The 24344-nt window shown below is 57.2% G+C and overlaps 1 protein-coding gene, 1 long non-coding RNA gene and 1 pseudogene across 2 annotated transcripts in view; 2 read left to right on the top strand and 1 right to left on the bottom strand.

The window, feature by feature from the left end:
• LOC100230077 (uncharacterized) overlaps positions 1 to 24344 on the top strand; it is a 674623-nt pseudogene that overhangs the window by 388282 nt on the left and 261997 nt on the right.
• On the top strand, positions 7846 to 10346 carry LOC140680925 (uncharacterized). Its single transcript, XR_012052266.1, has 2 exons — positions 7846 to 8834; positions 9922 to 10346. It is a non-coding gene; the product is annotated as an uncharacterized lncRNA (long non-coding RNA).
• LOC140680874 (uncharacterized) overlaps positions 12576 to 24344 on the bottom strand; it is a 989054-nt gene continuing 977285 nt past the window's right edge. Inside the window, 3 exon segments of the mRNA XM_072919755.1 lie at positions 12576 to 13458; positions 13543 to 13653; positions 13738 to 13934. Of these exon segments, the coding sequence (XP_072775856.1) occupies positions 13044 to 13458; positions 13543 to 13653; positions 13738 to 13934 (723 nt within the window). The 3' untranslated portion in view covers positions 12576 to 13043.

Below are 24344 nucleotides of genomic sequence, written 5' to 3' on the forward strand. Positions count from 1 at the left end.
TGCAAATCTCCGGGGCTGCAGAGACCTGGAGCCGAGGCTGAGGGGTCCCCCCGTGCTCAGCTGTGCTGGCGGCTGTTTCTGGCCTCGGGGCCACTTGGCACGGGCCACGCCACTTGGCCACCAGTGGTGCTGCTCTGCACTCCTTAGGCAGGAGCCGATGTCCTGCTGGGATGTTGGCAACAGCAAAGTGCCAAGGCAGGCTCTGTGCCAGCCCAGCTTCCTGGGGGAGAGATTGCACCAGAGACAGGATTCTGGCCACAGACTGCTTTAAATGTGCATCCCTTATCTCCACCCTGCACTAGGTGGAGAATTCCCAGGGTAAGGAATTCCCAAGATCAATTGCAAGCGGAAATGATTGAATATCTGCCCTGGGTCTGGCTCTTCTTCTTGCCCAAGCCAATGGCAAAAGCCGTACCCATGGCATCTTGGTTTCTATCCCCAGCTTCCAAAGGTGTTTCTTTCTTTCCCCTTTCATTTTTTGTACCCAGCCTGAGCTCTGGGGGTGCCAGGGGTTCTGGAGGTCCCATTGTATTCCTAAAGCTGCCATAACCCCCTGGAGGATCTTTCCTGTAAAATGAGTTCTGCTGTCTGAGTCTGTTGCTTCCACAGTGCCTTTTATTGGAGTAATGTCTTTTAGAAATACCTTAATAAGTGATCCAGTGGCTGCTGAGCAATCAGAATTGCTTTTCTCCCCTGTTAGGTGAGATGGTGTCACCAGAAGATATTGAAGCCTTCCTGCTCAGGGCATGTCAGTGCCCGGCTCTTACAAGCACACACAGCTGTGCCGGTTGAGCTGACCATGGGGGGTAACCTGGGCTTTGTCTGATTCCCTTTCCTCAATAACAGCGTGTCTTGGAACTCTTTTCCCTTCTGCTGCCCTTGAAGAGCCATCCACAAAGACATTTTCTGCCTCAGGCCAGGCAATGTCTCCTGAATCTCCCCCAGGCTGGGTCTGGAGCTGTGTCACTTGAATGCAGTGCTGGGTTTCTTCCCAGCCCCTCTGGGGGCTGTTCAAACAGGAGGCTGGGTTAAACCCTTCCCCTGTCCTCAGTTCTGAATCCTCCTGTGCCACTGAACAAGTTCCACACTGTAATAACCGAGCACTGCTCATCCATTGCGAGGCTCTTTTGGTTATCAGAGCTTGAACTGGACTCCTCCCCTCGGCCCCATCGCCCCCGCGAGGGGAATTTGGGGAGGTGGGAGTGGGGCAGCGCCAAGGCCGGGCCCCCCCGCGCTGTCCTGGCGGGAGCGGCTGCAGTGGGGACCGAGTGCGGGCGGGAGCGGCCGAGAGCCCAGCGCTGCCCCAGCCCGACCTGCCCCAGCTCCATCCCTGCCCCTCGGCTGGGATGCTGTGGGTCTGGGGGGAAGAGGGAGCCGGCAGTGGGTGCTGGGCCTGGGGACAGGAGGAGAAGGGAAGGAGAAGCAGGCTTGAGGAACAAAATGGTCAAACAATGCAGGTGGCAGGAGAAGGTGGGATTGCACAGGGGAAGGAGGAATAGCAGGAGGAAGAGGAGTGTGAGGAAGAGCAGAGACACAGGAGGAGGAGAAGGAGCAGAAAGAGGAAGCAGCAGTAGGTTCCACCCCTCCCTGTATCTGCATCCGCCCCCCAGCCCCAGGAGCGTTGCTCCCCCCACATGCAGCAGGTGACTGTGGAGGGGGTTCCACTATTTTCCCAGGGTGAATCTTGGTGTTTCTGAGCTTTCTTGGGCTAAATGTTGTTGCTTTGGTTTTATGTGGCAGCTGAATCTTTATGTTTTGGAGGAGGTTTTTGCTGACTTGTGATGTTTGGGGAGTTTTTGATCTGTATCTTGAAGTTTGTGGGATTTTTGGGCTGAATCTTGGTGTTTTGGAGGTTCTTACAGACACAAGATTCCCAATGACTTCCTGAGATAAACTGGAGCAAGGAGGAACGTCTAGTCCAAGGTGCTCTCCTCTTGTTTATTTCCCCAAACCAGGATTTTTCATTCCCTGGGCGTGTCTGGATGGAGGAGGAGGAAAAGCCCCGGAGATGCTGCAGGAGGAGGAGCTGCAAACCCAGCCCAGGGAGCTGCGGGGAGGAAAGAGCCCCCCTGAGCCAGGAAGGCGGGCGGAGATCCAGCCGGAGCTCGAAGCTGGTGGAGAAGCCTCATGGCAGGGAGAAGCCCCACAAGTGCTTGGAATGTGGGAAGGGTTTCAGCTGGAGATCCCATCTGATCCGGCACCAGAGGATCCACACTGGGGAGAGGCCCTACGAGTGTCCCAAGTGTGGGAAGAGGTTTCAGACCAGCTTCCATCTCCTCAGACATGAGCGGATTCATACAGAGGAGAGGCCCTTCCGCTGCCCCGACTGCGGGGAGGGCTTCAACCGCAACTCCAACCTCACCATGCACCGGCGCATCCACACCGGGGAGAGGCCCTACGAGTGTGGAGAGTGTGGAAAGAGCTTCAGAAAGAGGGGTGGCCTGATGGTGCACCAGGTGATCCACACCGGGGAAGGGCCTTACGAATGTTTAGAATGTGGGAAGAGTTTTGGGCAGAGCTCAGCCCTGAGAACACACCAGCGCATCCACACAGGGGAGAGGCCCTACGAGTGTCCCCAGTGTGGGAAGAGGTTTCGGACCAGCTCCAGTGTCCTCAGACATGGGCGGATTCACACAGAGGAGAGGCCCTTCCGCTGCCCCGACTGCGGGAAGGGCTTCAAGCTAAACTCCCACCTCAACAGGCACCGGCGCATCCACACCGGGGAGAGGCCCTACGAGTGTGGGAAGTGTGGGAAGAGCTTCTCACAGAGCTCTCACTTGAACCAGCACCAACGGAGGCACCACTAAGGGAAGCCCTGTGAGTGCCCCGAGTGAGGGAAGAGCTTGGAGTGAGGGAAGAGAGTGAGGGAAGGGCTTGGAGTGAGGGAAGAGAGTGAGGGAAGAGCTTGTTGTGCTCCTGCAGCTCCATCCCCCATGGGAGGATCCGGGCTGGATGATCCCCAGTGACCCCTGTGAGGCAGAACCCTGCTAATCCGTGGTCCTGGTGATCCATGCTGGGTGTGGGGAAGGTGTTGGCTTCTTCTCCTTGTGCTGCTGTGATTTGGGGGGGTTCCCATGGATGGGGGATGGGGGGTGAGTGGGGTGTCCTGGCGCACAGGGAAGGGGGGAAGCAGTTAATGGGGGGGGTCCCAGTAAATTGGGGGGGACCCTGATGATAATAGGGGGCCTTGGGAGATAACGGTGGGGGGGGAAGGACCAAACCCTAAGGGACTCCCCTAGTGCTGGTTAACCCCCCGTGCCCCCCCAGCCCTTGGGGTCCTCCACAGTCCCTGCACTGTTCCTGGGGGTCCTGCGGCACTGGGGGGGGTCAAAGCGGAGGGGATGGAACCTCCGTCATGGATGGGGGCACAAAGGGGGTCCGGGCCCAGTGCTCGGGGGGGTCGGTGCATGAGGGGACCCCGGTCCCTGTCCCGGTGCACGGGGGTGGCGCTGCCTGGGGGGTCCCGGTGCTTGTGGGGTTCCCAGGGTTTGAGGGGGTCCGGTCCCTATCCCGGTGCTTGGTGAGGGGGGGGCAGTGCCCGGGGGGCTCCCACTGCTTGGTAATTGGGGGGTGTGTCATGGTTTGACACTGGCACAATGCCAGCGCCTCATGAAAATACAACTTACTAATCAAATGCTGTGAAATGTGATCAAGGACAGAGCAAAGCAGGCTAAACTTAATAACAAAGGAAAAAGCTTTATTACACTACTACTACTACTACTATAAAAGGAAAAGAAAGGAAAAAAAAAAACCACACAAAATTCGAAATGAAAACCTTCTCAAACATTTCTCCTTCCTCCACCTAACTCTACCAAACCCCAGCGAGACTCATTTGGATCTTTAATCAAGTTTTCACCCTTCAATATAATCAATACTGAGTCCATTGGGGAAGAGAGGAGTCCCCCTTGCAACCATAGACCCCCAGGAAACACAATTGCCACCTTTTGTGTTTCCAATGTCACACGTGGCACCGCCCAGACACACCGGGCCAGTGTGACATTCTCCTCTCCATGTCACAGTGCTCTCACCACCGGGCATGGACAGAGACTGCTTATAGGGCCCCTTTAAGGATGCTTTGCCAAGGACCACCAGGAACAACAGTCCAGTATCACAATTCGGGACTAGAGTCCCCCCCATTTTCCCCTGGGGCCGAGGGTCCAAAAGACAGAGATCGCCTTCTCTTCTTCCTGAAGATGGAGGGCATCCTCACACCCTCCTCAGCTCTCTCTCTGTCCACTCCAAAACTGGTAGTTGCTGCAGAAGGTCTCTTGGCTCACCAATGCATTTCCCTAAAATGCAGTCTCTCTTGAAAGAAAGAGTGGTTCAGTCTATGGTAAACAAGCAGAGTCCAGCCAAAAAGCCACTCTATCATCTGCCCCTAACCTTCTTCTCTAAACATCTGAGGTTTCAAGCTGTCTCTCTTTTCTTCAAATTCAGGAGGAGTAATATTTCATAAAGCCTTCATTTCTCAGGAAGGGTTAAAAGTCCTAACTCCCAAGGATGGCTCGCTGCCCAGGCTCCAGCTCCCACAGCCCAGCTGGGCACCTTGCGGCCCCCCCGCTCTTCTCCTTCCCTGCGGCGAACTGCTGATAAAACCACCGCCGTCTCTTTTTCTCTCTTGGGAGAGAGAGAGACTCTGGGGGGGGGGAACGGAGACATCCCAGATTTTTTCACCGTTCCATCTGCAAGAGCTGACTTTGCCGGTTCCGATCCTTTACCTCCTGGCCTACCTGTGCAGGCCGCATGGCTCCCCTCCCCCACCCAGCCCGGGCTGGGGGGGGAGGTCCGTATCATGCGGTGACCGGAACCAAAGAAGGACGAGTCTTCCTGGGAATTCTGCTTTTAACCCCTCTGTGTTCTCAGAGGCGTGTCTACTTTCAATTGGTCACCCCAAGTGTCAGTATCTAAACCTGACCCCTGACTGGATGAACTTCTTCTTTCTAAAAAAAAAATTCTCTTCCCGTGTCAAACCATGACAGGGGTGTCAGAATCCAGGACATCCCTCTGGCTGCCCTGGATGGCTCGAGACCCTGGCAGGGGCCTCGGAGACCTTGGCATGACCGGTGGCTTTGGTTTTAGCCCCTGGAGAAAATTGCCAACTTTGTATGGGGAATTACAAGGCAAAAGGGTTTGAGTAGCGTGGTAGGTGAATTAACACAGGGTGGAAAAGTAGAATTTTAACATTTTAAAATACGGGGTTCAATGGGACAAGGTGGAGGGATCTGGGTGTGTCCTGACCTTCTTCTCCTTCTTTTTGCCCTCCATGTCTTGCTGTGATGGTGACACTTTTCTGTTGGTCGAAGGTAGAGACACACTGTCCAACATAAATGATAGATATTGGCACGTTACTGTAAACACAGTACAGGTAGTTTTTAGTGTAGAAGGCAAACAGCGCCCTGAGGGCAGGGAGACTGCCACAGACCGACCTGCTAGACAGAGCTCAGCAGAGTGGACAAAGCTGTTAGAGAAAAGGGAAAATAAACGGCCCTGAGAAGCAAAGCTCCGCATCTCGACTCCTTCTCTGCCCACGTGGGCTGGGAGAAAAGGACTTTTCACAATCTCGGGGTCATCTCAACCCCCAGAAAACCGAGAGGGGGTCTCCACTCGTCCCAGTGCCCGGTGAGGGGGGGTCAGTGCTCGAGGGGGGTTCGGGGGCACTGAAATGGGTGCGGGTGCGGTTTTTGGGGGTCCCGGCGCCCCCTGGGGAAGGGTCAGTGCTCAGCAGTGGGGGCTGCCTGGGGACCCCCCCGGCCTCCAAATCACAGCCGGGTCTCCTGCAGGGCACTGAGGGGAGGCTCGTTCACCCCCCGCCCCCACCAGCGTCGCCACACACCTTCCCAAAGTGTCCCCAAGTGCTCCCAAAGTGCCCTCAGAATGTCCCCGAGTCTCTGCCACGGTGACACCGGCCTGATGACGGCCCAGTGGTGATGTTGCTCTGTGCACAGCAGCCTCGGGATTACCTCCATGGCTCTTTGGCACCACTTGGCCACTGCACAGCCACCGTGGCCAGGAGAGGGACAGAAGAAGAGGGTGTTGATGTCCCCAAGTGTCCCCAGCAGGTGACGCGTGGCCAGGAGGGCACTGGCCTCCCACAGCTGCTCAGCCTCGGCTGCTGTGGCCACCAAGGCCTCACGGAAATCATGGGACGCCTCCGTTGTCCCCTCCAGGGCAGCCTCGATGTCCCTGAGCCGGCGCTGCAGCTCCCGGGGGAAGGCGGTGGCTTCGTCACACGCGGCCACCAAGTCCCCCAGCAGCCCCAGGTACAGCTCCAGCCGCTGTCCCCTCCTGGTGGCCACATCCCTGCAGGCGTCGCGGAGCTCGGTGGCCGCCTTGGCCAGCCGGGCCCAGCTGTCCATGAGCCTGTCCAGCACACGCCTGTCGCTGGCCAGGGCTCTCACACAGGCCCAGGTGGTCCCTGGGGTGTCCCCGAGGTTGGCCAGGGTCCAGCCCAGGGAGGGGACAGGGCGGTGCCCCAGGGAGGGGACAGGGCGGTGGCGCAGGGAGGGGACACGGTAGTGGCGCAGGGCGTCCTGGAGGTGAAAGATCAAGGTCCCCACAGCCACACGAAGGAACTCTGGGGACACGGCCAGCAGCACGTCCCTGTGCGGCCTGGCCACGGTGGCCATCAGTTCTCTCAGGGTGGCCACCAGCTCGCCCAGTGTGGCCACCACGGCCACCATCGCCTCCAGCACCTGGTGGGGGGACAGCTGGGGAGGGGACAGGAGAGGTGTCAGGGGCCTGGTGGCAGTTGTGGCCTCCTACCGTGGCCCCTGTGCCCTCTTGTGGTCCCGTTTGTCCCCTCCCTGGAGGGCTCTGCTGTCCCCTCTGTCCCTTTTGTCACCCCCTATCCCCCACATTCCCCCCCTGTCCCCTCCTGCCACCCTCGGTCCCCTGTGTTCCCCACCCCCGTGTTCCCCCTGTCCCCGCCCACCCCCCCGCCGGGATTGTCGCACCTCGCGGGGCTCCATGGCCGCTGGGGACACTCCAGGGAGGGGACACAGCCGGGGACAGTTGGGGACACGCAGGAACGCGGCGCGGCCGGAGAGGGGAAACAGGAAGAGGTGACGTCATCGCCCCGGCCCCGCCCCACCTTTGGCCGCTTTTGGGGGATTCTGAGGAGATTTTGGGGGGGTCCCAGGTGAGCTTTGGGGGGTCCCAGGTGAGGGTTTGGGGGGTCCCAGGTGAGGTTTGGGGGGGTCCCAGGTGAGGTTTTGGGGGGGTCCCAGGTGAGGTTTTGGGGTCCCAGGTGAAGGTTGGGGGGTCCCAGGTGAGAATTCCCAAGAATTTGGGGTTTCCCAGCTGCCCAGGTGAGGTCTCAGGGTCCTAGGAGAAGTTTGGGAGTCTCAGGTGAGAATTTGGGGGGTTCCAGGTGAGGTTTGTGGGGTCCTGAGGAGATTTTGGAGGGCTGCAGGGGAGCTTTAGTGGGTCCCAGGTGAGAATTCCCAATGATTTGGGGGTTGCCAGGTGAAAACAGCTCGGGGGGGCCGAGGAGGGAGGGGTTGGGGAGATTTTGAAGTGTGTCCCAAGGGTGGGGGCGGGGCGGTGAGGGAGGGTCCTGGGGAATTTGGGGGGGTGGGAACGGCAGGATGAACCCCCAGACACTGACCACGCCCTCTTTAGACCCCGCCCTGTGTTTTGGCCCCGCCCCTTGCTGCTGAACACGCCCACTGAGTGCCCCACCCCCTCAGGCCCTGCCCCTCCCAGTTCCCAGCTCTGGGTTCTGGCCCCGCCCCCTCCTGAAGCCCCACCCTAAATGAGCCTTGGGCCTGCCCCCGGATAGATTTTTATCAATGGAAACCAAAAATCGCCACAAATCGACCCAAAAATTCAAACCCAGGGTGCGGGAGTGTGTTCTTTATTCTTTCAGTGTCTGTACACACCCCGCCCCCATCTCACTCCTAACCCCCTTCTCTCCAAGATGTGAATCTCCCCTCCCCCCGCTTCTTTCCCTGCCCCCTTTCACAGACTGTTTAGTATGTTAGTCCTACCCCAAACTCCTCCCCTGTTATTCCCCTATTGGTTGCTGTTCCTATACCCCTCCCCATAAGTTCTTGTATAAAACATCTGCTCGCCCCCCACAAGGCGTCTTGGGGCACGCGAAATAAACCGAACCTGTTCGCCCCAAGTCCCGTGCTGCCTCCATCTGTCCCCTCGCCCATAACTGGGACTGCAGAGCATTTACAGGGGGACCGGCTGCCCGTTCTCTCCCCCCGCCGCCCAGCACGCCTGCGCTCGGTGGTGTCGCAGTGAAAGGGGACCGCAACGCAACAAATGGGAGCAAGAGGATGGTTCCCTCCTCCGTCTTGTAAAACAAATGGGCAAATTCGTGGGGGCGCCTGCCTCACGGAAGAAGAAGGAGGGAAGAGGAACATCTGAGGTCATAGAAGCTTTGCCGGACGCTAAGAGGAGCCGAGAGCCGAGCGAAAAGAATTCGGCTCCAGGACGCTTCTTTGTTCTTGCCTCCGCGCGCTCTACCCCACCCCCGCCGAGATCAGACGTCCTGCACTGGGGCAGACGTGCTGCAGGGGCTTTGAAGGGCGGGTAGACCTACCCCAGGACAAAGAGGGCGGTTTGGCAGCGGCTCAAGGGAGCCAGGAGAACGGCTCGTCAGGGGACAGCACCGGAACGAAACCACCAGAGGCCGATAGTGGCCCAGCCCAAGGCTTCAGGGACGAGTTTTGGGTGCAGCCGAGATCGGCTGGACTTGCCTGCAAGTCCCGGGAACACCTAAGCCTCTGGAAGAGCCAAACCGAGAAGGAACATCCCCAGTTCGGCGCGACTTTTCCACCAAGTCGAGGAGAAGAATCAAGCCATCTCCACCCGGGCCCTAGAGGGTAAGGGGGGCTAAAACGGGGTGGGGTCCATCCCGCCAGGTGGCTGGGTTTCCCATTTTTTCTTTTTGTGTTTTAACCCTCGCTCGTGCTCAGACGGGAGCTGTATTCTTGCATGCGCCCGGCGGGCGAGTGGGTTTTTAGTTTCTGGCGGGGGGAGGTCCCAGGCACCCCTCACCTAGTCTTTTATGGGGACCCATATTTGATTGCTTTTTCTTCCCCTCGAAAAGTCATCTTCTCTATCCTTTCCTCCCCAATCTGGGCTGGACGGAGGGGGTAGAAAAGACACAAACGGGACAAATGTTTGAAAGGCGGCATGTTAACTATAGGAGAGTTGGTAAAAGAAGCCCTGTACACCCACGCATTGTGTCAACATCCAGCTGCATCGGGCTCCTCTCCTGTAAATTCCCCTTTTGCTTCGGTGAAGCTCCCCAGACCCCCTTGCCCTCGGATTTTCCTAAACTTTTCCCTATCTTCCCTTGGGGATGGCTGTGGCCAAGCCGCCCCAGGTGCCCTGCCGGGTACTGCTGCCTTCCCTTGGGGATGGTGTTGGCCGCGCCGCCTCTGAGGGGGGGTGCAGTGCACCCGGCACCCCCTTACAAGATGGCGCTGGCCACGCCACTTGGAACCTGTTTTCCCGCCATGATCCTTCTTTTCCACCCCTGGTTTCCCGCCAGCCCTACCCTCTCCCCAAGGGCCCCGACAATCAAAATTGCCGCGAGGCTAGTCCCTGTGGGGGGGAGGCGGGGTTGGATATTCCCTAATCCTTCTTCTGGCCCTTCCTCTGGTGGGACGGATCGCTGTCGAGGACCTCCCATCAGGGGACCCCCCTTCTTAGAAGATCACTCCCCTTCTCGGGTGGGGGGGTCTCCTTTGAGGGAGGGTGGGGCGGAAACCCTGGACCGGAAACCCGCCATTTTGTCTTCCCCCTGAGATGGCGGCACCCTGGTCCACCCCTTACCGATTCCCCTTATCAATCATGACAGTCACTAATCAAGTGATTGTCTGATTCCCCTATCCCATTCCTTAATGCACCCTACCCAATGTTCCCTTTTATTTAATAATCTACTTGTTGGGTTATATTTTATAGAAAGAAAGATCATCCTATTTAGTTTATACCCACGGTATTATGCCCACTCCGGAAATAAAGAATAAAATTAGACAAGCCATGTCGCCGCTCGCTGCTTCAACTCTGCTATACATCTCCAGCGTCGCGACAGCCCAAGTTTCGAATCAGATCAAGCTGTGTATTCTGCTGAATGTTGTACCCCGAATTCAGAATTTGTTTATGTCAATTTTATACGCTTTGTATATTAATTTGTTTTATTTTAATTATAATTAATTTGTACTTTTCTGATGTTTTTCAATTTATTTCTGTTTAATAATTTGTAATGTTACTATATGATTTTGTTGTATTTTACATATGAAGTTTATATTGTTTATATGCAGTATTAATTTGTTTAAACGTCAGAATTCTCCTTTCTTTTGTAAAAAGAAAAAGAGGGAGATGTGGGACTGTGTGTTCTTTATTCTTTCAGTGTCTGTACACACCCCCTCCCTCATCTCACTCCTAACCCCCTTCTCTCCAAGATGTGAATCTCCCCTCCCCCCGCTTCTTTCCCTGCCCCCTTTCACAGACTGTTTAGTATGTTAGTCCTACCCCAAACTCCTCCCCTGTTATTCCCCTATTGGTTGCTGTTCCTATACCCCTCCCCGTAAGTTCTTGTATAAAACATCTGCTCGCCCTCCCCAAGGCGTCTTGGGGCACGCAAAATAAACCGAACCTGTTCACCCCAAGTCCCGTGCCGCCTCCATCTGTCCCCGCGCCGATAACTGGGACTGCAGAGCATTTACAGGGGGACCGGCCGCCCGTTCTCTCCCCCCGCCGCCCAGCACGCCCGCGCTCGGGGTGTCGCGGTGAAAGGGGACCGCAACACAACAGTATTTGATCCCAGTTCCATATTTGATCCCTATCTCTAGTTGATCCCAGATCCTATTTGATCCCAGTCCAGTTTATCCCAGTCTCTAGGATCTCAATCTGTAGGATCCCAATCTCTAGTTGATCCCAGTCCATATTTGATCCCAATCTCTCGTTTATCCCAGTCCCTCTTTGATCCCAGTCCGTATTTGATCCCAGTCCATATTTGATCCCTGTCCATCTTTTATCCCAGACTATATTTGATCCCTGTCCATATTTGATCCCAGTCCCTATTTTATCCCAGACTATATTTGATCCCAGACCCAAGTTGATCCCAGTCCATACTGTGAGGACGCTGGACTCCAGGACGCTTTGGGTGGGTGGAGACGAGAGATCTCTGAAGGCTGCCCTTAGAATATCTGGTTTATTAGAGAGGGTGAAAGGCCCTGCTTGGAGTCACCAGACCTGACCCGTGGCAGGCCCGAGGGCGTGGGGGAAGGGAGAGGCAAGGGGTAGAGGGAGATAAGAGAGGATCCCAAGAGGATGTTCCAGGAGAGGGGCAGTTCCAAGAGAAGGGAAGTTCCAAGAGAGCGTCTGGCTCCTCAGGGACTCCTTGTCAGGGGCTTCAAGGTGGGCTGGAACAAGACTCGGGCCAATGGGGTCACAGACTCCTGATGTTTCAGGGGAGGGTTACAGGTGTGGGATGAACCATACATTGGGGTGAGATCCAACAGTCCATTTGACCCTTGGACCTACCTGTAGGTAAGGGCATTGTTCAACCAGAAGGGGGGATTGTCTTCATCCTGTCTGTGCTATTGTGTTCTACTTGTGCAGTAACTATGGTTTGGTATGTCACAACTTGTTACCATCTCAGTCTCTGTATTTTCTAAACCTTTTGCCAGGCAGTCATATTTATAAGGCTTTCCTATTTGAGCTTCCCCAAGACATATGATCCCAGGCCGTATGATCCCAGTCCATATCTGACCCCAGTCCCAATTTTATCTCAGTCTATATTTGATCCCAGTCCATAGGATCCCAATCCACATCTGATCCCAGTCTCTATTTGAACACAGTCCGTAGTTGATCCAAGTCTCCAGCTGATCCAAGTCCATATGATCTCAGTCCCAATTTGATCCCAGTCTGTAGGATCCCAGTCCCTATTTTATCTGAGTCCCTTGTTGATACCAGTCCATAGGATCCCAGTCCATGTTTGATCCTTGTCCGTATTTGATCCCAGTTCAGTTCATTCCAGTCTGTAGGGCCCCAGTCCCTAATTTATCCCAGTCCTTAGTTGATCCTAGACCACAGGATCTCAGTGCATATTTGATCCCAGTCTCTGGTTGATCCCAGTCTATATGGCCCTGCACACATTCCAGAGGTCTGGAATTTCAGCTCCCAGCCAGGAAAAGACATTCCCTTTGCCCTCGAAGGCAAAGCTCTTGAGAAGGGGCTGAAAGCCAAGTGGAGCAAAATCCTACAGAGACATTTTCCTGCTGGCCTCCATAACTTCAGCTCCTGAACTAAGAAATAAAATAATAATTGGGAAATTAAATAATTAAAAAATCAGGATTGGTTCTTTGGGGGCAGAGGGGGCAATTAAATTAGAGGAGGATTCAATTAAATCAGGGAAGGATCTTGGGTGGTCCCTGAGGAAATTAAATTGGGGGAGGGTCTTTGGAGGTCCCCTGGGTCAAGGGAGACACGGAGAGAGAAACAGAGCAGGCAAAGAGAGGTGGGAGGGAAAGGAGGACACAAACACAAACAGCTGAGAAGGTGGTGCCCTGAAAAACACAAATGCCACGGACTGGAGATGAACGGCAAAGAAATCAGTAAGTCTGAAAGTTTTATTTGCTATCAAATACATCCCAGCCACCCAACCCCACACAATCCCCATCTCACCGCTCCAAACTGGGATAGCACTTCTCCCAATCTCCTCCCAAAGCCATCTCACCCTGGCAGCTGTGGATTCGAGTGAGTTTGGTGTGGGATTGAGGTTTTTTTTGAGCTGGGAACAAACAATTTGAAGAGGGATTGAGCCTCTGTGGTTAAAATTCAGTTGTTTTCAGTGGGATGTGAGTGGTTTTGAGGTGAAAGATCGATCCCTCTTGGCTTTTGGAGCGCAGAGCGATTGAGAAGAGAAAAAATGAAGGTCAACACAAAAGGAGAAGCAGCCAGGTGTGTTCCCAACATGGATCACAGGGAATGTGGGTCACCAGGGCTGTGCCCAATGTGGGTCCTCCAGTGGGGGATGGAGTTTAGCTCTTCTCGCACTCGGGGCACTCGCAGGGCTTCCCTTACCGGTGCCTCCGTTGGTGTTTGGTCAAGTGAGAGCTCTGTGAGAATCTCTTCCCACACTCCCCACACTCGTAGGGCCTCTCTCCGGTGTGGATGCGGCGATGCTGGATGAGGGTGGAGTTGTCCCTGAATCCCTTCCCACAGTCGGGGCAGCGGAAGGGCCTCTCCTCTGTGTGAATCCGATAGTGCTGGAGGAGATTGGAGCTGGTCTGAAACCTCTTCCCACACTCAGAACACTCGTAGGGCCTCTCCCCAGTGTGGATCCTCTGGTGCTTGATCAGGTGGGAGCTGTGGCTGAAGCTCTTCCCACACTCAGAACACTCGTAGGGCCTCTCACCAGTGTGGATGCGCCGGTGCGTGGTGAGGTGGGAGTTCTTCCTGAATCCCTTCCCGCAGTCAGGGCAGCAGAAGGGCCTCTCCTCCCTGTGAATTTGATAGTGTTTGACGAGATGGGAGGTGGTCTGAAACCTCTTCCCACACTTGGAACACTCGTAGGGCCTCTCCCCAGTGTGGATCACCTGGTGACAAAACAGGTGGGAGCTCCGGCTGAAGCTCTTCCCACACTCCCCACACTCGTAGGGCCTCTCCCTAGTGTGGATGCGCCGGTGCCTGGTGAGGTTGGAGTTATCCCTGAATGCCTTCCCGCAGTCGGGGCAGCAGAAGGGCCTCTCCTCCATGTGAACCCGATAGTGCTGGAGGAGACAGGAGCTGGTCTGAAACCTCTTCCCACACTTGGAACACTCGTAGGGCCTTTCCCCAGTGTGGATCCTCTGGTGATTTCTCAGGTGGGACTTCCTCCTGAAGCCCTTTCCACACTCCCCACACTCATAGGGCCGTTCCCCACTGTGGGTTCTCTGGTGCAGAATCAGCTCGGACTTCGTCCTGAAGCTCTTCCCACACTCCGAGCACTTGTGGGGCTTCTCCCCATCATGGAGCTGCTCAGGGACCCCCAGCTCCGAGCTCTGGCTCCATCTCCGGCCGCCTCCCCGGCCCAGGGTGGGTCTTTCCCCCTCAGATCCCCGCGATCTGCGTTTGCAGCCCCTCCTCGTGCGGGATCTCCGGGGCTTTTCCTCCCCGTCGGGTTCCTGCGCCGTGGAGCTGCTCAAAACGGCCTCTTCCACCAGGTTCTGCCGCAGGGATTTGTCCTCCCTGCTCTCCATCCTCAGCTCCTGCCCTGGGGGAGGAAGGACAAGGAGAGGCTCTTCCTCTTCCTCGCAGCCTCCCAGGGGCTGGGAATGGGAAATCCTGGTTTGGGGAAAACAAGGGATGAGCACGTTGAGTTGGAAGCTCCCTCTGTCCCAGTCCATCCCTAGAAGTCCCTGGCCACCTGGGCTCCATAAAAACCTCCCAAACACCGAGATCCAGCCCTGAAAAAGCCTCTCAGGAGTTCCCTGTCCCTGCTCCCTCCCCTTTGCTGTTCAGGGCTCCCCCCTGTCCCAGCTGCTGGGGTCACGCTTGGATTGGGGGTCCCCTTTCTCCTCGCTGCCCGCCCTCCCCAGGCTGCTGCGAGTCCCAGCAATCCCAAAAGCTCCCCCCTCTTGGCTCTCCCCATTCAGGGGTGCCGGGGCTGTTTGGGCTCCCGGGCTCCCTTCTCCCCTTCTTCCCTGCTCTGGGCTGCAGGGGCTCCAAGGAGTCCCCCCAAGGGGCCTTTTCCGCTCCGCTTCGCAGTTCTTCCTTCTCCAAACATCTCCCCAAAAAACCCGACCCAGGCACCCCCCAGGAGACCTGGCCCGAGCTCCCCCTCCCCGCTCACCTGCGGGATGGGGGGGCGATGATCCCACAGGTGGGGGCTGCGAATTCAGGCAGGGCTGACCGCGCGCTTCTCTCTGCTCTGCTCCATCCGCCTTTCAACCTCCTCTTCCTCTTCCTGCCGCCCCTCCTCTTCCATCCCCCCTCCTCCTCCTCCCTAAGCCCACCTCCCGCTCCTCCTCCATCCCTACCCTTCCCTCCCTCCCCTTCCTTCCCCCTCCTCCTGCTCTCTAACCCCACCGCCTTCTGCTCCCTCATCCCTCATCTTCCATCGCTCCTCCTCCTCCTCCTGTGTCCCGTCCCCTCCTGCCTGTCCTCCTTTATCCCTTCCCTTCCATCCCCCCTCCTCCTCCTCCTCCTCCTGCCCCTCGCTATCCCCACCTCCTTCTCCTCTTCCATCCCTCCCCTTCCATCCCCACCTCCCGCTCCTCCTCCCCATCCCCGCCTCCCGCTCCTCCTTCATCCCTGCCCTTCCCTCCCTCCTCCTCCTCCCCCAGGAGCAGCGACACCCTCGGTTCCCGTTCCCGCAGCCCCGGCAGCCCGCGGCAGGAGCGGGGATGGAGCCGGGACAGGTCGGGATGGGCAGCGCGGGGCTCTCGGCTGCTCCCAGCCGCTGTTCCAGGGGGGAACCCGGCCCGGGCCAAAGGAGAGGCAAACTGGGGAAACTGGGGGCTGCACATCCAAACTGGGGCTGCCTGGGGACCCTGCCTGGGCACTGCCGGCCCTTGGGGCTCCTCTCAGGAGATCAGGAGGGGGGAATGCAGAGAGGGCTCAGGGATGCCAGGAGTGGCAGCACTGGGAAGGACTGGTTTGTACTGGGATTGTACTGGAATCATACTGGGAGCAGCTGGGCCCATGCCAGGGCAGACTGCAGTCACCCCGAGGGAGACTGGGATCGTACTGGGATCATACTGACACAGAGTAGGAGCCTACGGGGGCCAACTGAGACCATGCTGGGGGCAAATGGGATATACTGGGAGTGACTGGGAGCATGATGAGGGTGACTGGGAGCAGCTGTGAGCAACTGAGATCATGCTAGGGGCAACTGGGAGGAACTGGGAGTCACTGGGTGCCTGCTGGGGATGACTGGATACGACTGGGCTTATACTGGGATCATGCTGGAGGTGACTGGGATCATACTGGCAGTGAGTGCCACGACACTGAGGCTGACTGGGAGCGGTTGTGAGCAAATGGGATCGCGCTGGAAGGAACTGGGAGTGAGTGGGAATATGCTGGAAGGAACTGGGGGACACTGTGAGAGACTGGGAGGGACAGTGAGGGTGAAAGGGGCAACTGGAACCATGTGGAGCACAACTGGTTCATATTGGTACTGACTGGGAGCACACTGGTGTCATCTCTGGATCATACTGGGAGGGACTGGACTAATACTGGGAGTGTCTGAGAGTGACGGGGAACACACCATGTACAGCATCCCTGTACTGGGGGTGACTGGGAGCAACTTGGAGCACTCTGGGAGCAAATGGCATCATACTGGGATTGACTGGGTTGATGTAGCTGGAGGCAACTGGGACCATCCTGCGAGTGATTGGAAGTTACTGGGATTATACTGGGACCATACTGGGAGTGCTGGCATGTGACAAGGATCATACTGGAGGTTACTGGGCTCATACTGGTGATGAAAGGGAGCAACTGGGATCCCACTTTGGGCTACTGGGAGCAACTGAGAAAAACTGGGATCATGCTGCAAGCAAACTGGAGGAATTGGGAATGACTGGATGCAGGCTGGAGACAACTGGGACATACTGGGCATGACTGAGATCATACTGGGATAACAAGCACCTTACTGGGATCACTGGGAGTGTCTGGGAATGACCAAAGAGATGCTGAAGGCAACTGGGATTTACTGGGGATGTCTGTAACCTTACTGGGGTGACTGGGAACACACTGGGAACAACGGGGACCATGCTGGGGAGAACTGAGAGCGAGTGGAAGTGAGTGGGTCTACACCGGGGACAACTGGGCATGACTGGGACCATGCTGGGAGCAACTGGGATCATATGGGGAGTGATGGGGTTGATACAAGAGACAACTGGGGGCAACTGGGATCACACTGGGGAGAACAGGAAGCAACTGAAAGCATGCTGGGGGCAACTGGGATCCTACTGGATCTTACTTGGAGCAACTGGGATCAGGCTGGAAGCAATTGAGGACAACTGGAGTGACTGAGAACATGGTGGGAGCAACTGGGATACACTGGGAGAGACTGAAACCACAGTGGGGGTAAATGGGAACAACTGGAACCACAGTGGATGATAATGGGAGCAGCTGTGCCCATGCTGGATTCCTACTGGGATCCTACTGGAACTGGCTGGCATCATACTGGGAATGACTGGAAGTGTGCTGGCTGTGACTGGAACCATGCTGGAGGTGACTGGGAGCAACTGGGCCCACACTGGGAGTGACAGGGAGTCATTCTGGGCAGGGCTGGAATCATACTGGGAGTGACTGGAACCATACTGGGGGGGACTGGGTGCAGCTGGGATCATCCCGGGAGCCACTTGGATTCCAGCAGGTGTGAATGGATCCTGGCTGGGGGTCACTGGGAGCTACTGGGCCCATGTTGGGAGGAAAATCTGGACACATTGGAAGCAACTGGGACCAACTGGAAGGTACTGGAACCGTGCTGAGGGGACTGAGACCACAAATGGGGAAACTGGGTTCATACTGGGAGCGACTGGGACCACACTTTGGGCAACTGCCAGAAACTGGGATCATGCTGGAGGCAACTGGGAGTAACTGGGAAAGACTGGGATCATTCTGAGGTCACCAGAACCTTACTGGGCCAACTGGAATATACTGGGAGTGTCTGTGACCATACTGGGGGGACTGGAATCACACTGGGAACAGCTGGGACCATGCTGGGGACAGCTGAGAGTGAGTGGGACCATGCTGAGTGGGACTGGGACTATTCTAGGGACACCTGGGATCATACTGGGAGGAACTGGGAACAACTGCAACTATTCTGGCAGCAACTGGGATCATACTGGGATCACAGTGGGAGCAGCCGGGTCCATGCTGGGTGAGACTGGGAAGAGCCAGGTCCATGGAGGGTGACAGGAATCATACTGGGATTGACTGGGAGTGGCTGTGAACAACTGGAATCATGCTGAAAGTAACTGGGAGGAAGTGGGAGGGACTGGGAGTATGCTGGGAGGGACTGGGATATACTGGGAGAGACTGGGAGTCATAGGGATCATACTGGTGGTTACTGGGGTCATGTTGGCATTGACAGGGAGCAGCTGGGATCACACTGGGGGGCACTGGCATCATACTGGGAGTGACTGGGATCATACTGGGATTACAGTGGGTGCCAAGGGACCCTGACTGGGGGTTACTGGGAGCTGCCAGGCCCATGCTGGGAGCCAAATGCACACACACTGAGAGCAACTGGGAGCAACTGGGAATGACAGGAGTCATGCAGGTGACAACTGGGATGTACTGGCAGTGACTGGGATAAAACTGGGGGCAGCTGAACCATGCTGAGGTAACTGGGAGTGCCTGGCAAAGACTCTGAGAATGTTCCAGGCAACTGGGATGTACTGAGAATACCTAAGAACATGCAGGTGGTGACTGGGACCACACTGGGAGCCACTGGGAATGTGCTGGGGGCAACTGGGACCATGCTGGGGGCAAGTGTGAGTGACTGGGGCCCTGCTGGGGGAGACTGGGATCATACTGGACTCATATTGGGATCATACTGGGAGTGACTGGGACTATACTAGGAGCAACTGGGAGAAGTGGGAACACACCCGAGAAAAGAGGGAGCAACTGGGACTTGCTGAGGGCAAATAGCGTCATAATGGGGAATGACTGAGAATGACTGGGCTCATCCTGGGAGAAACATGGATCCTGCAGGGAGAGGGGAAGTGACCAGGGTGATACTGGGACTGACTGGGCTCATCCTGGGAGTGCCCAGGAAACTGGAAGCACACAGGGGTAGGAACTGGGCACCTGCTGGGAGCAGCCCCTGGCGGCCCCGGTACCCCCGAACCCCTTTCCCGGCCATGCCGCCCCTCCAGCCCCAGCACCCCCATTGCCGGGTGCCGGCACTGCCAGGGGTCCCCCCTCTCGGGGTCCCCGCTGGGGCTCCTGGGGCTCTCCTCTCTCTGCGCTCCCGCCCAGGGAAGCCGCGGCTCTCCCGGGGCTCCCCAAATCCGGGGTCCCCCCGCCGCTCCCGCCGCTCCCGCGCGGTCCCCACGCGGCCCCGGCAGAGCTCGGAGGGCCCGGCCGGGAAGCCCAACCCGCACCGCGGGGGGACCCGCATCCCCCCGGCCCCGCCGGGGCTCTGCCGCCACCCGCACCGGGACCCCCCAAAAACACCTCCCGGGGACCCCCGATGTCCCCCCGAGGGCAGCTGCGGCTCGGCCTTGGAGCCCTGCCAGCTCCAAACATCCCCCCAAAAACCCCAAACCCAGGGAGCCCCGGGATATTTGGGGCCAGCTCCCCCTCCCCGGGCACCTGCGGGATGGGGGCGACGCTCCCGGGGTGCTGCGAGTTCAGACAGAGCCGGAGCCCCGCGGTTCATCCTCCCCGCTCCTCCTGCTGCTCCCGCTGCCGCTCCGCCTCTTCCTCCCTCCTCCTCCTCCTCCCCGCAGCCGCGGGAGGGGCGGGGATGGAGCCGGGACAGGTCGGAACGCAGAGAGGGGTGGGGGGATGCCAGGAGTGACTGGGCTGTACTGGGATCATACTGGGAGCAGCTCCTGGGTGACTGATCATACTGGGATCATACTGGGATCATACTGGGAGTGAGGAGGAGCAGCGCGGTGGCTCCAGCGCTGGGGCTGGGGGCGCTCCTGGCGGGCGAGGGGGAAGTGGGACCCCGGCACCGGGACCCTGAATCGCCATTGCCGGCACCGGGACCCCCTCCTGCTCCCCTTATCCTGCACATGGACCCCCCTAAATCCCCCATTTCCGGACATCAGGGCCCTCTGCTCCCCTTTTCCCTGCTCCCAGCCTCTAGATTTCCCGTGTGCCTGATCCTGGAATGCCTTGGAACACCTTGGACCCCCATTCCTGCCTTTCCCAGCCCCCAGCCCCACCTTTGTGCAAAACCAGAGACCCTCTGAACTCCCCAAACACCCCGGGTGTCCCCACCCTGGTATCCCTTTTTGGGAAACCCTGGACTCCCCTTTCCTGGGCTCAAGGACCCCTGGAACTCCCTTCTACCTCTCCATCCCTGCCCCCCCATTTCCGTGACCCTGAGACCCCCCTGCGCCCCCATTCCTGAGAACCAAGACACCCTTTTACCCCTTTGCCCGGCACTGAGACGCCCCTGCACCCCCTTATCCGGCACCAACACAACATGTTTCCATCCCACACCTCTCCCAACCCCCAGTCCCACCCTTTTCCCTGACCTGGGACCCCTGGGCCCCCATTCCTGCCTTTCCCAGCCCCTAGCCCCTCCTTTCCTCACGTTCAGGAGCCCTGGCACCCCCTTTCCTGGGCACAGGATTCCCTGGACACCCCATCCCAGCTCTCCCAGTCCCTGCACCCCCCTTCCTTGGCTCTCAGCCCCTGAACCTCCTTCCCAGCTCTGCCATCACTTCATGTCCCCCCTTTCCTTGGCCTGTGGACCCCCTGGAACCCCAAACTCTCACATTCAGCCCCCTCAGCTCCCCAAAATCTCTGTGTCCCCCCAGTTCTCCACTCCCTGCAGTTCCTGGAAGTGGTGCTGTCAGACCCTGGCCCGGGGGTCCCCCAGTCCTTGTTTGGGGGGGACGTGGACGGGACCCTCTGCGAGCGCTGCGGCAGCGAGCGGGGCCGGATGGAGGCACAGACACCGGGGATGGGGGCGGGAGCTGAGCTGGGATATTGGGACAGCCAGAGCTGGGATATTGGGATAGCCAGAGCTGGGACATTGGGATAGCCAGAGCTGGGATATTGATATAGCCAGAGCTGGGATATTGGGATAGCCAGAGCTGGGATATTGGGATAGCCAGAGCTGGGATATTGGGACAGCCAGAGCTGGGATATTGGGATAACCAGAGCTGGGACTTTGGGATAACCAGAGCTGGGATATTGGGACAGCCAGAGCTGGGATATTGGGATAGCCAGAGCTGGGATATTGGGATAGCCAGAGCTGGGATATTGGGACAGCCAGAGCTGGGATATTGGGACAGCCAGAACTGGGACATTGGGACAGCCAGAGCAGGGACATTGGGATAGCCAGAGCTGGGATATTGGGATAGCCAGACCCTGCTCAAGGACAGGAACTGGCCCGTGGCTGACAGTGACCTGGAGACGGGGCCGGTACAACCAGAGCAGGGGGAGTGGGGGGAGCCGGGGCTGGGCTGGGATCTGTGGGAATGGAGGACTCTGAGGGGCTGGGATGGGATCTCTGGGGATGGGGGGGATCTGTGGGGCTGGGATGGGAATCCAGGGAGCTCCAAGGGGCACCCTGGGGCTGGGACACGACTCCATGGGTCCGTTCTCTCCTCGTTCCCAAGTCTCCACACAGTGCAGGGGGTTTCCAGCTGTGACCTCCTGTCCAACAGAGCGTCCATGGATCCCACCAGTATGGCTACGAGGGCTGGGATTTCATCTCCTTCCAACTGGGATCCAGGAGCTTTGCAGTGTCCAGTGGTGCTCTCTGGATATCCCAGAGGTGCTGGGAATCCAGAGGGATCATGGTGGAGCAGATGAAGCATTACCTGGGACACACCTGTGTGGAAAGGCCCCCAAAATACATCAGATATGGTCGGGAGGCTCTGGAGCACAAAGGTGGGTGTGGGAAGGGAAGGGCAATTCCTATGGGAATGGGGGATTCAGGAATGGGGGACTTGGGAATGCAGGAATTGCCATGGAATTTCCATGGCCAGATCTCACTCTCATCCCAGTCAGGTGAGAATTCCATGGATGGAACTACTCCCTAACCCACTGCCATGGGAATTCCATGGGGAAATGATTGGAATTGATGACCAATCCAATGAGAGCAGTGCAATGAGAAGTATTCCCTGCGGGGATTCCATGGGACATTGATCCCAATCCTTTGCCCAGGCCGGCTCTGCTGTGCCCGTGGCTGCACCAGGGGAGTGCCCTGTCCCTGCCCTGAGCCCAGCAGGAGCCTTTCCTTGGGTGTTCCGTGCCCTGCCCAGGGCAGGAGGGCACTGCCGGAGCGGCTTTGGTGGCCCCGGGCACCCGGCTGGGCTGCAGCCACTGCAGGGGCTCCTGGGGAATGTTCCAGAGCAGAGCTGAAAGCAAACAACAGTTTCTGGAGGGGCTTCTGCCCCTGGGCCTGTGCTGGGAGCCCAAGGGAAACAGCCCAAAGTGCTGGGGCTCAGTGTCCCTCAGCCAGGCCGTGTCCCTTGGCTGTGCCCTGTCCCTGTCCCCTGTCCCTCAGCTGTCCCCTGTCCCTCGGCTCTGTGATGCCAGGGGTGGCAGCAGGACCCGGGCAGCCCTGGGGGAGAACAACCCTGAGCCCCAGCTGGGCCAGTTCCCCCAGCTCCCCCCAGGCCACTCCCAGCATGGGCCCTGTGGCTCCCAGTCACTCCCAGTATGGTCCCTGTCACTTCCAGTTACACTCAGTGTGATCCCAGTATCATCCCGGTCACTCCCTGTGTGATCCCAGCATGATCCCAGCATGTTCCCAGGTGTTCCCATTCACCCCTATAATAGTTCCAGGCACTCCTAGTATGGTTCCAGTCCTTCCCAGTATGATCCCAGTATGAACCCAGTCACTCTCATTACATTACCATTTGCCCCCAGTAAGGTCCCAGTCACTCCAAGTCACCCAGTATGATTCCAGTCACTCCCAGTATGATTCCAGTCACTCCCAGATAGTCCCAGTATTATTGCAGTAACTTCCTTTATGGTTCCTCTGTGATCCCAGTCACTCCAGGTTAATGCAGCCTGGGGTCCCAGGGGTCCATCTGACCCCCGGGCTGCCGCTGCCGTGGGTGTCCGGATAGCGCTGCGCTGTCAGGCTCAGCCTGTCTGGGTCCCTCGGCTCAGCTCCCAGCCACAGGCAACTTAGCGAGCACCTCTGGAGTGATTTCAGCTCTGTGAGTTCAGCTCTCAGTGATTTCGCTCTGTGCTCACAAGCGCCTCTGGCAGACACACAGGGATAGAGAGAGGAAAAGGCTGTATGTGGTTCCACAGCAATGTCCTTTATTGCCAGCTCCTCTGAAGGGATGCAGTGACAGCTCTTCTGCCAAACTGGGCAGAAATGGGTGTTTATATGGGGTACTGGGGTGTTGGAAATTGTCCAGTTACCAGAGTTGAGGAGAATACACCAATAGCCTTACAGAGAGATAAGAAGGGTCTGAATGCAGAAGAGGGGCTTCTTTGGTCCAGTCACCGTGACTTAGGCATTTCTTATCTTAGGTGAGTGACCGCCAGGGAGGCCTTGCAGGGCCTCTGACTGCTACAGTGACACTGCAGAACCTCATGGAACCGTGGGTCAGTTGTGACAATGTGGGTCCAAGGACACCATGGTGGCACTACAGAACCACAGGGAACCAAGGGTCCATGGTGACCTTGTGCAGCCGCAGTGTCACAGAGGAGCCGCTGTGACACAGCGAGGGCACACGGAGCCCAGGGGCCATTGTGACACATCAGGGCTCTGTGGAACCACGAAGCCATTGTGACATTGCAAGGCCTCATGGAAGCACGGGGCCATTGTGGCACTGCAGAAGCAAGGGGAACATTGTGACACTCCAGGGCCTGATGGAACCAAGGAGACCATTGTGACACTGTGGGGTCCATGGAACCAAGGGAACATGGAACAGGTCTGGCTGGCTGGGCCTCCTGGGGACCACCTGACCACCTTGGCATGTTGAGGGCTGCTTCTCTTCTGCCCTGAAGCCCTGGGGCTCTGGGCTTTTCTTCCTATGGGAGAGAACTGTCCTCCTCCAGGGTTCCATGGCCAAAATTGGGATTCCTCCTCCAAAACTCCTTCAGCTCTTCAGTGCAGGAATTCAGTGCCCCAGGGCTCATTAACATTCAGAACACCTTAACAAGCCAAGCCCTGGGAATCATTTAAGTTTTCAAATCTCTTGTGGTTGATTACACTATATTTAAAAGGACAGTGAAAAAATATTTCTTCAGGTCCTGTTTAGTTTTTTTTTACTCCTAATAAATTGATGTGTGAAATCTCCAATTGACACTGAATCCAAGTGCCTCCTCATGCAGTTGGAATAGATATGAAAATCAAGACCCTTTATGGCTGACAATCCATCAGACTCTGTCCCTGCCCCCACCCCACCATTTCCCTCATCCAAGCCCTGGCACTCAGAGCAGCTGAGGAATGGAGTCACATCCAGGGGCATCCCCAGAACTGGAGACTTTGGCCCGGCCATTTACATCTCTTTATTGCTGATCTGGACAAGGGGATAGAGGGCAGCCTTGGTCAGTTCCCAGGTGACACCAAGCTGGTGGGAGTGTGGCTGTGCTGGAGGGCAGGAAGCTCTGCAGAGGGCAGCAACAAATCTTCTGCACTGGAATTAGGAAGGGCAGACTTTGGTCTTTTTAGGATTCTGATTTGGGGAGTACTGAATCAGGTACTGATATTTTAAACAAAAGCTGCCCTTAAA

Source organism: Taeniopygia guttata, chromosome 30 (assembly GCF_048771995.1).
Source record: "Taeniopygia guttata chromosome 30, bTaeGut7.mat, whole genome shotgun sequence".
Classification (NCBI taxonomy): Eukaryota; Metazoa; Chordata; class Aves; order Passeriformes; family Estrildidae; genus Taeniopygia; species Taeniopygia guttata.